Source organism: Emydura macquarii, unplaced genomic scaffold (genome assembly GCF_026122565.2).
Source record: "Emydura macquarii macquarii isolate MOO-44397 ecotype Brisbane River unplaced genomic scaffold, CSIRO-AGI_Emac_v2 contig_499, whole genome shotgun sequence".
NCBI classification, from domain to species: domain Eukaryota; kingdom Metazoa; phylum Chordata; order Testudines; family Chelidae; genus Emydura; species Emydura macquarii.
The window spans coordinates 10,958,452-10,972,470 of record NW_027130636.1 but is presented as its reverse complement, the minus strand read 5'-3'; the positions used below and the strand labels follow the sequence as shown (position 1 = coordinate 10,972,470).

General features: G+C 39.7%; 1 protein-coding gene across 1 annotated transcript in view; it reads left to right on the top strand.

Moving 5' to 3' along the window:
• The window catches only part of LOC137147133 (nicotinamide/nicotinic acid mononucleotide adenylyltransferase 3-like), an 86,248-nt gene extending 76,951 nt beyond the window's left edge, over positions 1-9,297 (top strand). The window contains exons 6-7 of the mRNA XM_067538945.1: positions 3,979-4,080; positions 9,019-9,297. Of these exons, the coding sequence (XP_067395046.1) occupies positions 3,979-4,080; positions 9,019-9,072 (156 nt within the window). The 3' untranslated portion in view covers positions 9,073-9,297. The remainder of the gene's footprint in view (positions 1-3,978; positions 4,081-9,018) is intronic.
• The last annotated feature ends 4,722 nt before the right edge of the window (positions 9,298-14,019 follow it).

Below are 14,019 nucleotides of genomic sequence, written 5' to 3'. Positions count from 1 at the left end.
AAAACATTGCATTTTCTGAGTTCAAGCAGAATTTTAATCATTCTAGAAAGATGAAAAATTTAAAGTTGTTTCCCTGTGCTGCTAGAAAGATTTCTTTATTTTCCCCAGCTGAACTAAACTATTGAGGAGTTATCAGACCTCTTACGAGTTAGACAAAAATGCATAAAGTTTATTATTGTTGTTGTGAGTATTGGATTAACATAATTCTATTATGATCTATCATTGACTTTACACCTATGTAATTCCACTGATTTAAATGGAGTTATTCCTGGTAAGCACCAGTGTAAGATCAGAATAGAATCAGGCCCAGTGTGTTACTGGTTTGCGTCTCAGGATTATCATTGCCTGTGCAAACTATATTAGTGAATTATTTACTCCATATGTTTAGCTTCTTTTGTGTCCACAAGTCACCTTCACACAGAAGGTCCGTTTTTACAGATTTCTTCATTACTCAGAATTGTTTGACAGCTTTATATGAACTTATTTCAGACAATGAATTGTTGGCAAATTATTCACTTTGATTAGTCGCTGTTGGTTACCTCAGTCACCAACTATCGTTTATGCTCCTTGGTTGGATGACTGAAGAATTTATAAACAGATGGAAAGGAATCAAATAAATTTTAAGAAGGCCACATTCACTCTCCTGGCAAAAACCATGGCAACAAACACATTTTTCACAAGTATGTTTGAGACTTTCCTAATTTGTGAATAAAAAAACAAAATATTGGTATGATGTTCATAGGATGAATATAAAGTATTGTGAATGCCATCAAAGTGAATTTACAGACTTTATTAGAACAAATGTTTGGGAACTTTTTTTGTCCAGTTGGATCTAGTATTCATAGGTACTTGTTCTACAATTAGCTTTCATTGGAACCATACCTGCTCCACTTGAAGTCAGTGGAAAAAGCTCCCCTTGACTTCTTTGGGGGTAGGACTGAGCCCTTTATCTGCAAATTTTTCTTTCACTGAAGTGATTTTCTACGTAGTATTCACCATTACAAAAGCCCAACAGCCATTGACTTTCATTATGTCTGTCCTTGGCAAAACACAGCTATAAAGACAGTTCCATTCACCATTATTCACTGTGCAATGGGGAGAATGTATTTTTCTCAGTTCTCTGGTAAGGTCAGTGAGCCAGATCCTCAGCCAGTGTAAACCAGTTTGGCTCCAGAGTCTGATTCACTAATGCAAATGAATGCTTCTTCTGTTTTGAAATTACTCACCCCAGTCTTTGTCTGCCTTGATATTGACCTACTCTAATTCTTCCTTTTTATAGAATATTTATGGTCTTTCTACTTACGTCAATAATTAGGATCCAGATCTTGCACTCAGTTTAATCCATGCAGCCCCTTTGTCTTCCCCATTTGTTACCTAATCTTCTTCCTGTTTGTCACAAACTGCTTTTGATTAGTTCTAATACAATTTGATTAGTTTCTTCTATGGTACAAAGACTCCTGAAAATCTGCAAAAGTCCAAGATAGTTTCACATAATTATGAGAGGTTGTTGATTCTCTTTCTTTGACAAATGTCCCTTGAGCATGTATTGTGCATTCACCAACATTTTTTAGCCATCTTGCTTTAATCATTTCCATTAGTACATTTCCTGAGCCCACATAGCCTTCCTACTCTTTGTTTACTAGTGTGCATGGGGGTGGATAGAATAGTATCGCTGATTGCCATGGCAGCATGGTGCATATCTGCAGCTATCATTAATTCTTAATGGAAGGGTTCAGGCCGCGAGGCACCCAAGAGTAAAATAAGCCGACTTAATCTTTAATGTAAATCGATTTTAAAATAGAAATTGCAAAAAGAGACAAATGGCAACTAGTGATAAGTTTGTGTTTGCTAGAACATCTTAGAAGTTAGAATTTTCTAACTGGACATTTAACCCTTTGTGACTTATTTCATAATAATTTTTATGCATATCTTTTCCTGCAGATGAATGTGCTGAATATTGGAATCAGTAGTAATGTATTAAGACAGTAAAATGTAGGTGGCTCTTTATGAATGCGATGCGCTACTGGGTTTAATCAGACTTATTTTAGAGGGACAGACCAAAAACATTCTGAATGCATTGTAGAAAGTGGAGAGACTTTTAGCAAGGACAATTGAATAGTTTGTCTTCAGAGACCCCATATGGTGCAAACAGACACTATATGAAATCGCTAGCAGTGCCTCGCCTATGATTATCTACCCTGGCAATCTTTCTGGTGATTCATTTTCTATGCTTGTTTAATCTAAAACTTCCCCTGGGTAGAGACTGCCTGCTGTACTGATTTATAGATGGTGGCTATCATGGTTATCATTTAAGAATTAATTGTTTGTAACATACACATCCTCAAAATAGGAATAGGGATGAGTAGTATTTAAACCCTGTTCAATTTTCATCTCCTAAGCATGACAAATGTAGGCTGACATCTTTTTTTAAAAAAAACAAGGTGGAGACAAGTGAATTTCCTGATAATGTCTGTAAAATTAAATCTTTTCTCTATATTTGACTGCTCACAGAGGCAGTGTCTTCAAGGCTTTCAAGATATGCATAGTAATTCCTTATATTTTTAGTCCTTGGACCCAGTTCTCCATTCTGTTACACTGGTTTTAAACTGGTTTTAAACCAGTGTTATTCCACCAGTCCCCAGGGTAACACTGGTGTAAAACTAGTGTAATGGAGCAGAAAATCAGGCCATTTTTGTTTTTATATCACAAAACAATGTTTCAATCCATTGTACAATGTTACAAGAAAAAAATCTGTAGTGTCCTTTAAAGATAAATAAGCTGTACTACCTTAGGGCCTGATCCTGCAAATGCTTAACATGTGAGTTGTTTTACTCATGGGAGAAGTCCCATTGAACTACTCCGGTAGTTATGTACAAGTGTTCATGGGGTTATCCCAACTTAGCACAGCTGTTATTCATGTGCATAATTTTAAAAAACCCCTGGGACTTGAGCCCCTTCTTAAAGTTAAGCACGTCTGAGTGCTTTGCTGAATAAGAAAGACTTGCTGAGCCAGGGCCTAAACGGATATTTAATAAAACACGGAAATGTAATGAAGTCTGCCATAGTTTCAGCGTCCCCATAACTAAAGAAGGGTCAGAGATGCCATTTTCTCTGCTACTTGGTCCGAAAGTCCCAATTGATGATGTAGGACAGCCTGGGACATGAGCTGCAGCTCAGAATTTGGATGCACAGGAAAGGCTTTTACAGTTATTTGTTAGGTACAGCTGATTATTATTTTAAGGCAAGGTTTAGATGGACCCAAGCATGTGTAGGAGCTGAAGGAAGGATTGGGAAGGCCACCTAATGGTGGGGAAAGGAAGTTGAGCATCAATGGAAAGAGTGCATGTGTCTATAAAAAAGGGGAGAGCATTCATACATGGCCATGGAGGCAGCTTTTCCTGCTGACCTTGAGGATCAGCACTTGTGAAGAAATCATGTAAATAGTGCTTATGATACTGAAAAAATTCCTAAAAAATCCTAGCTCTGACTATACCATGTGGACTCTTACAACAACTTTAAGAATTTTCTGCTTTTCTGATGTATTGAGACCAGGGCCCAAGCATAATTTTTTCAGGCCCAGTACAAACTTGTAACATGGGCCTCCTCCCACACACATACCCATGGTGGTTGCAGCCTGGGCCAGGCCCCTCAGGACCTCCGAGCTCCGGTAAAGTGTACTCTTTTCCCCACCCCCCACCCCCCATGTAGGGGCCCTCATTGAGACACAAAGCTTCATTTCTTGTGTCTCAGGCTTTGCCATCAAACTAAATCTAATTGTTCTTTTTAATGACGTCAAAAAACTTTTAAAAATGTGTGTCAAATATACTTTTCTCTTCTTAGTTATGAGATAGATATTTTAATCACTTTATTATATATATTACACTAGGGCTTTCCTTTAAGGAAATGGACTCCACCTAAGTGCAATAGATGAAACTGAATGCCACAGTAATGCTGAATAACAGGTATATATTTTGCTAGACTAACGTGAGTTGGGATGGAGATAAGCTTCTTTGCGTACAGAAAGGAGAAAAAGAAGGCCGTGGTTGGACCCAGTGGATCGAAGGAGATGAAATGCATCTGGTATGATCATGTAACATGTTTTAAATGCTATAATTTTCTCTCTTATTTATTCAAATGGATGACAGTAATAGCACACAGCTTGCTGCACATTATCTTGGCTTACTGTGGAGTAATTAAATATTGGTGTTGCATTTGACTTGCTTCTAAAGCAATAATTTCATGCAGTGCCATTATTCTTTCATGCCCCTTATGTAAAGAGCAATGTTCTAAATTCAGGCGATCTTTGTATTAACTGTCTGTTCCCAGATCTATGTATTTAAATTATTTGCACAAAGACATGTAATAGAAATATCCTTCATGCACTCAGTGAAATAAACAGTATGCGACTGATGAAATTCTGTATCCAGCAACATAAGCCATAGGGAGGAAAAAATACCATTGTTCTTTTAAAATATGGACCAGAATGAATTCTAGCTTAGAAAAATAGAGAGACGTTTTGTTTTTAAAATGTCATGTTCTTTCTGAATATTATCTCTATCTTTCCTAGATAACAGAATCTAACATAAGTTTATAACAGGTTTTTTTCCCAATAAGGTTCGTAACATCCTCTTTGAGGCTCATCTGATGTGGAAAAAGGTACTTTTCCCACTGAAGGAAGCAAATCAGAGCTCTAGTCTCACTCACCATTCAATTCACTCAGTATCTAGGAGTCAGCTGTTTAGGATACTGAATCCCTGTGTCTTCAGATCAATAGTACAATGCCATCAGAGACTTCTGCAACAGCACCCAGAGCCAACCGAATGCCACTGTACTGCATGGAAGGGTCTGTGAAAGGCTAGGAGGAAAAGAGTCCCAGAAACACATTTACGTCTGTCCCATGTAATCAATTATATATATTTTTCTCTACATATTGCCTAATGCCTTTGTGTGTAACCTCCTTTATGGATGATATGGCCCCATTGAAGCCAATGGTAAAACGTTCACTGACTTCAGTCGGGTAAAGATTTCACCCACACATGTATTTTTCACATGTTTACTGTAAACCCTCATTGCCCCCAGTTTTACATCACTTGGCACGCTGGTCTATAGCTACCATCTTTGCATCAAAAAATAATGGATAGGAATCGCCTTTGAGCCTGCTAATCCTTCTTCTGAATCAATCTGCGTGACAGCTCCTTCATTCATTAATTCATTCGTTCACTCAATCACTCTTTTGAGCTGAACATCCCTAGCGCTCCCAGACCTTGCTGACGAGAGAAGTAAATGAGTGGGATCAGAAGTCAAAGCTGGATCTCCCATTGACATTGCAGAGCACTTACCACAGGGAAAACAGCCAGCTCCTTTTTAAAACCATTTCTACTAATCGCTCTGTAGCTTTTGCTAGTTTATTCTGTAACACGGATGTTTACATGGGGTGAGGCTGTCCAGATGCCCATTCCTATCTATCACGATCCAGGCAGGGGAAGTCTGCTAGGAGCCATGGAGAAAGGAATCCTTGTTACAAGGCTTCAGCACAGCTGTGGAGTCCCGCCATGCCTGAGACTATAGCCAATGCAACTGTAGCAATCTCTCAGTGGATGCAATGGCTAGTGGATCTGTGTAGTCACAAAACACGTGTCTTTCAGCAAAGAACTTACATACGTGCTTAAGTACCATTGACTTCTCAGCATCCTGCCTCCTCCCCCCTGCACAGCAGACCTGCTGCATCAAGAATTCTCTAGGCCAATGGGGAGGGTTTATATTCAAGCAGACACCTAAACTACACTGCCATTTCCAGTTCAACAAGACATGTGCCAAATTACACTATTTTGTAGCAGCCAAGTACATGACACTGCTGTATGCAAGATATTCGGGGAGAAGAAAGAAAATCTCCAAATTGCTTTAATGCCCAGCCTCTTCTTTAAATTTTGTCACTTCTTGTATGTTTCACTAACTCAAAAAGGCATTTTCAGTCCCATTGGAATCCTCATTGTGGTCTCCCCTCTTTTGACCTTATAATAATTTTTTTTTAAAGTCTCAACTCCATTTCTTGTAAAACTTTTGAATAGCTAAGATCATCGGGTTCCTGCATCTATCTAAGAGCCCTTTGGTGCCAAAGGCAATTATCATAAAGATATTTTACAATATTTTAATAATTATTTTATGATCCTATTGAACTTTACACAATGATCCAAATATTTAATTTAATATTTTGTGCAGTTTATAATCTATTGAGTGTTATGCTATGAGGTTTAGTAGTTTCTCACCCGATGCTTGCATCCCATTAGTTCTCCTGGTATGAATTTTGTGGTATAACAGTCTTCTTTCTTTCTTTCTTTTTTTTTTAAATTCTTCCCTCCTCAAATACTATTTCACTACAGAGAGTTAAAACAGGCACTTTTCTGGCCATTCTCCAGTTCATTCTGAATTTTATAGCCTTTTTCATTTGTAATGACTGCCCCCTAGCAGTTTGTGGGTGTTTTTTTAATCAGTAGGTTTCATAACCTTATTGCATGTTCCTTCCTCCAAATCATTAATATATCAAAGTGAACAAAAGTGGTCCTAAAGCCAATCCTTGTAGAACTCTACTGGTTGTTTCCATTCATCCTGAACCGTGTCCTCTGACTAGTACCTCTGAAAGCCAAGCCATCCATTCAAGTAGCTCAATGTACATACTGTCCTAGATTAGTTTTTTGTGTGATACTATATCGAAAGCTTTCTTTTAGTCCATGCAAATTATGTTCATGGCTTTCCTGCCAACTCTGTCTTACTCCCTGAAAATGTTCGATAAGATTAGATCAAAAATTTCCTACAAGTCAGGTCTCTGCAGTTAATTCAGAAATGTCTACATTCATCCTTATCCCATCCCTCAAGAGGTTTTCTCAATACTGTCCCCACTGCAGAAGTAAAGTTTGTAGGGCTGTAATTTGCTGGATCTTCTCCAGAACACATTTACAAAGAAGTTAGGAATATAATTGCCAGGCACACCACCTATAATGGATATCATTTTAAAATGGCCATTTACCACGTGGTGGTATTTATCTTTATTGCCATATTTCCTATATTTAATGTGGAAAATACTGCAAATAGCCCAGTAAATGTAACTACTGCTTATTGGAGATGTCCAGTTATTAATGATAGCCACTCTGTCTCTCTTGCGAAGTCCTTGATGATTCTGGAACAGATCATCTTTGGTTGTTCAGTGTCTTAGGTCCCAATCTTGCAAGCAGTTGTGCATGGGTAGAGCTCTGTGTGGGAATAGGGGTCCACCTATGCAATGCAGCTTGCAGGATTGGAACCTTAGACTTCAGAGGTGAAATCCTGGTCCTGTTGAAGCCCATGACAAAACTCCCATTGTCTTCAGTGGAGTTAGGATTTCACTCCAGATATTTAATATCTTGATTATCTGCTCAGGCTTCATCTTGATTTTCTTCAGTAGTTGTTTCCTTGCTAACCAATCTCCCTTTGTGAACACTGAGCCAAACAAATTATTGTCCCCATCTTTCAGGGACCCCCATGTCTCCTTTATTTTACTTTATGTTCCTAAACCACTTGAAGGCTTTTATTATCTCTAGCTCTTGTCCTCTATCTATTTATTTAAATAATTGTCTAGTTACATGCACCCTTCGTTTTCCTTCATTTGTGTATCTAATCATTTTATACAATTTACCTTCCTTTTAGTTTCAGTCCCATTTTGTACATGCCTTTCTTCCTTGATCATTTTCTGCTCTCCTTCCTTCACCCTCATTTGTCTAGCACCACTGCTAGATCATGGGCATTTATTAATTTATCTCTGAACACACTTCATTTCCTCCTCTTCTGTTTTATTGTATTGATTTCATTTCCTGCATTCTTGCTAAGTTTGCTCAAGCAAAATCAACTAGCAGATTTGAAAAAGTGGTGGCCGTTTCCTAATCTATGCCCACTTGTGACCCCAAAATGAGGAGGTACTTGCAGCATATTATGCAGATTTTCATAAAATGGTTATTCCTTTCTGAGTGCTTTGATCAGCAACAAAAGTGTTGTTGTGTTCTTATTAGGTGTCAGCATGAACATTCTTTAAGATAATACTTCTCTCAGAGCTGTTCTTTCATGCTGGTTGCACGCCCAGGTACATATCACTGCATCTGTTTACATGCTGCAGTTCACACTGTGAAGTTTATCTCTGCAGCCCAAGTGGCTAGCAACTGAATTAAAAAAAAAAAGTCTTAGAAGATGGAACACAACATGGCAGCTACCAGGCAAAAGTACTGGATACCCAACCAAGCATGCTCCACTCAAATCCAATCTGTGGGTAAATCCTATCATATAGAGCATTACAAAATGCACTAGATCACTTCTAAATTGCTTTTTCTATGCCCTATCAGTTCTCCATTACCAATTATCTTCATGGGGCTATCCAAACATAAATTAGGGATTGCACCCTTCTTGGTTCCCTCTTCTATATAATGTATAATGAAGCAGAAAAGTTCCATGTCCACTCACTTACTGTTCAGTTTACTTCGTCCAGTTAATTTATCAGAGTCTGGGGCAATTTTTCAGCTGCTTTCTATTTTTTGCAACTTGCAGCTGATTACCCATCCCATTAGTGGGAACACAGTCCTTACACATGTGCAAAAACTTGGTTTTGTACATGTAGCTTGGGTACTGTTCTGTTTGCATATGCAAATATGCTGCTTGTGTATCCACAACAGATAAATGTCCATTTTGATGGGTGCAAACAGTTAGGTGGGCAAAAGTGAAAATCCCTGCCACAGAGGAATCCTGGGCTGGATATTTGGCCCTTTTACTAATTATTGGCTTTTTAATTTCCACAGTTATCAGATTTCAATTATTTTGATTGTTGCTGCATCATCATACATTCCTAATATCAAATTATTCTGACACATTACTTAATTTGAATCCACAATAAATGTCCATCTAATATTTGATGTAACCATAAAAATAGGTGTTTTAGAAACTGACAAACGTAGGTGTATTGTGTAAAAGTTGCACTTATGAGACATATTTTCTTTTCAGGAAATAAGAGTAGGCGGTGTCAAATGTAAACAAGTCTTTAAGAAGGTGCAGTGATCCTAATCGGCCCATTGCTGATACAGAGATGAAGAACAGAATAGATGGTATGGTCTTGCTACCAAAGCTCCACATGCTACTAGTGCACAACTATATTCTTAACATCTAGAGAGCAGACCCAGGTGAACATCTGTGAACGTGAAATTAGAACTGTTGTAGTGCTGTCTTTGCATAAAGTATATTTTTAAAGAAATCATTCTAAATAAACACAATCATTTTTAGAAATGCCAATTAAAGATATTGAAAATCATAAATGTGTGTGTGCCTTACTTTTGTAGTAGGCCTGGGTCTAAAGGAGTTTAATATAAGTGGGTTCCAGAGTTTTAAAATATTGTTATTGCTGTTTCTCATTTATACTAAAGCCACTTTACTTTGTGGTAGTCACATAAAGTGGTTTTAATGTGGACTTTCTTTATAAGACCTTGTAATAGGGTGAAAACGCCATAGATTTATCAACGGGTTAGCAGGAGTCAGACCTCAAATTAGCCCAGCTGGCTGTAACTGGAGGGTGTGTCCGGCTTGATTTTTCTATCAGACACAGCTGGGGAGGAGCCGGGGTGGTCTTCTGATGGAAGGAAGTGAAAATTACTGGGGAGAAAGTCCAGGAGAGAGACCCAAGACAGAAGGACTGAGAAGGGAGAGGGAAGAAACCATAGGGAGTCTTGCCTCAGTGGTAAGCCTCGGGAAAGGGTCTAAGTTCTAAAGAAATAGCCCTGGAGATCAGTTTTCTAGAACAGGAACAGGAAACTGGGAAGAACCTGGAGGGATTGAAAGTTCAAACCCAGATAGGTGAAGGTTGCTTTAGTAGTGCTTGGGGCTTCCTGAGTTCTGTTGGGAAGAAGTCTGGAACCAACCCCCACCCCCTGGGAAAAAAGAAAGGCCCTACAGAGGAGCCCAGGACTGGTGGAAGATTCCATGTTGATCATTAGAATTGTGTGAGACATTCATAACCCAGGAGGGGTGAGACTTTAGTGACCTGGCCAGAGGATTGAGTAATGAGAAGATGTAGACCAGTGCTTCTCAAACTTATTTGATCGCGCCCCCCCCCCCTTCTTTGTGTCTGGAGTAGTTTACGCCCCAACCCCCACCACACAATTGCATATACCAGTAAAGAAAAAACAACATGCAACTCTCACTAAATATGAAAAGCAGCAAGGCATTGATTGAATCAGAGCCCACAATCCATTGTAATAAGAGAAAAAGCATAACTGCCCTGGTGATCAATGCTTGCAATTAAATGTGCACACTACGTCATAGCAGACGGATTAAAGTACAGATGGCAACAACTTTGTATAATGCTATGCAAGCTTAACAGAAATGCATCCAAATGCACAGCGCCATCTCGAGTCCAATGCACAGTGCCAGCTGAGGACCTGATCTGCCTGGAGAGATCAGCTTGGCTAGTTATTCATGGCAGTGAGTAAAATGTGCGCAGTATGTTTTTTTCCTAAAGCTTCTCATGCCACCGCTCAGAATACACTCTGTGCCCACCCCCCTCAAGGGATCTGCCCCCCCCCCGTTTGAGAACCTCTGATGTAGACTACTGCAGGGCCAGAGGGCCAACTGACAGCAGACATCACAGGAGAAGTCCCCACTGCACCACATCCTGCCACGAGGGGGCACTCTGGCTGGTGAGTGCCTCTTTGACAGACCTCTTTTCAGTGCTGGAGATTGTAAAGTGGTGTTAGTACAAATAAGGACCAGATCCAAAGTATTTTGTGGTTTAAAAATCAAAGATCGAAATTCTGACTCAACTGACATCAATGGCAGTTTTGCTATTGTCTTCAGTGGAGCAAGATTTCACCTACAATGTTGTAATAAAAGAGAGACTGTAGTTTCTGAAGTTAAGCAATGATGTGGACCAGCAATCTGGAAAAATAGTCTTTAAAGATTATGACAAAGGCCAATCCCTTTTTAGGGGTATTATCCAAGGTTCTGTACATTGATTTTGTTTCTTATTTCAAAGAGGTTAGCAGGTGGATAAAACTGAAAGGAAATTTTTACTACGGCTGCTAAAAACTGTGCATAATAATCTCCTGCCATGTAGAAGATTTATTACGCAAGTAGTACTTGTAACTTTCATTGACATACCAGAATGTCCATGTTCTAGTGCTCAGGGAGACGTAGAGCACCACACCAAGCTGACAGCAATTAAATCTGTGTAAAAATAAGCATATTAAAAGTAATTTAAAACTCACATCATTTCACAGTCAGAACGTTAATGCGCTGAAAATCTATAGTAAATTAGACCCAAATGCTGAAAGGTGCTGAGCTTTCCTTTCCCATTTAATTCAGTGAAAGCTGAGGGCACTTGGCACATGAAGGATTAGCCATGTAGTACCTGCCATATAGCGCTATGTGTTCTTTACACAAACCTACTGTTCTGAGCTGTCTTCAGGAGACCAACCAAGGATAGCCCTGAGATAAATAATAGATATGAAACAGCTTGCATATTTGCACTAAAAGGTGTTGTTTATATTTCCACTTTCTGTGCTACACCTCTTCATTTGTTTTATCACTGCCAGCCTGTAATAGTTATGAATATGAGAATGCAGCACAGATCATCAGCTGTTTGTGTAATTATCTAGCCATAACTGTAGTGTCATGATATGGAACTTAAATAGGAGACAGGCTGTAATGTGTACATTATGGGTAATATTCTACTGTACATCAAAGTTTACACACAGGTTGTCCTATGTATCCATGCAATTAACAAAGGGGTATGATGAAATGTAAATTTTTATGGAGGTGTTTTTTGCAACTCAGGTCTCAGTGTATGAAAAGTTACAAATGCAGTGTGATAGTTCTACTTAAATCTTCTTGTGGTTGTTTACAGGCAATGCATATACTTATGCATAAGAGATTAGGCATTGGGAATGATATTTAGACTCCTACTCATGGGGCCTGTGGGCCTTTGTGACGATGGGTTCACACTTTGGGGAGAGGGTGTTAGTTGTCTGTCTCCTTTGGTTTCCATATTTTGGCATCACCACAGTATCTGAGTGCCTGAAGCGTTGCATTATTCTTTCAGTTCCTACTAGCTGATACCTGGTATGGTTCTTGGGGGGTGCCCCATGTTCTGTCCTTTCCCCAAAATGGAGGTAGGACAATGAAATGATGGCTGCAAGTGAATGGAGTACAGGCATTCCACAATGAAATTGGAGAGGGGAAACTCACAAATCTGGTTAATCTCTTGGTCAGGGTCTGCTTCAATTGAAGGAGAGCCCTTGCTCAGTTGTTTAAAATTAGCCACTTAGAAAATGTTCGACATCACCTCAGGTCAAGGTTGGAGATACCATAATCTCCATACTCCAGTACATCAGACATTTCCTTCTCTTGGAAGAGTTACTGGTTTAGGAGCTAACAATTGCCTTTTAACTATCCAGGCTATGGATTTTACACTGCAAAATTTCAAGACATCTCTGACCAAGTGAAATATAATACGATGAGCTATAATGACTTAGTTCCTTGCCTTTTCTATATAACCCAAATCTCAATCCCTCTCAGGTGAAAATTAAGATTGCACTGTAACAAAATGGTTCACACAATTCTAGCTGTAATTAAACTTTGCATAATTCTTTTTAATGCTGAGCTCCACTCAGACATTTAAAAAAAAGTAGTTTTCCTCCAATAGAGCTTGGCAGTTCATAACCCTTGATTCACCAAATGTCTTCTAATTTTCGCCTTCAGCTCCCTGCAATCTTTATGCAACGTTCACAAACTCTTTTGTGGAAGGTTATAAGTGGATCAATTAACATCTAGCTAAATAAATCCAATTGTTAGAGAGCTATTATTATTGTAATCAAACAGACAGCTTTTCTCTGCGGGGTCATTTGGTACAAGGGCAAATTTAATACTGTAGCTAATAACTAATGGCTTATCAAACAGGGCACTGTAACCTGTTTACAACTATAGAGAAAAGGGAGACTCAAGAAATGCTTTGACATTTTATATAACCCATAGAAACTTTTCAAATAACTTTCAGTAGATTTTCTTTAAATCACTTCAATTATGCGTCATTACAATCTCCATTTGTTATCTTTACTGCAGCATGTCTTTACTGCAAGACACAGCTAATGCAATTTATTCATTGCTTACCTTGCAGTGCCCTCCACATAATACATACCAAACTAGCTATGCCTTTAGCCCTATTAAGACCTTAACCACAGCGCATCAAACTATACTTCTACTTTGAGTGATTGCTCATATCCATTCCAATATAGGTGAGTGCGCATCACCGTGCACTGGTTCCCGGAACTTTTTTCCCCTTAGCAAGCCCCGGAGGGTTGGCTTAGGCGCCCCATGGAGTGCCGTGCTCATGCCACTGTATATCAGGCGCCGCCGACCCTGTGGGCCCTCAGTTCCTTCTTTCCGCCCGTGACAGTTGCTGGAACGTCTGCCTCTTGCTCTTTAGCAAGTAGCCTCCCCTTTTGAACTCTGTTCATTATTGTAGCCGTTGAATTAAGACAGTTGAGTAGTTGTTAAGTATAGTTAAGTTAGTTGTTAAGTATAGCATAAGCATTAGATTAGATAAGAAGCCCTTAGGGGCTTAGGGTTGGGCCATGCCTGGCACAACCGGATTCAAGTCCTGCGCCGCTTGCGGCAAAGTCTTTTCCGTGAGCAACCCTCATGACCGCTGTCTCGGAGAGCAGCATTGAAAGGATAAATGCAGGCTCTGCAAGGCGTTCAAGCCACGCACACAGAAAGAACAAGACGCGCTCTTGAAGGCTATCCTGATGGACTCCACGCTCCGTCCGAACCCCAAACCGGCACATTCTCCCACGGCACCGAGCATCTCCTCAGTGAGGAGTGCTCCTCCGGCACCGGAGTCGACCCGTCGCCAGTCACCGGTACTGAAGAGGAAGAAGCACCAGGGCACCGAGCACCAAGACTCCCCCGCACCGTGGGCATGGCCTGGGGGGAGTCAGGAGATGCATCAGCCACGGG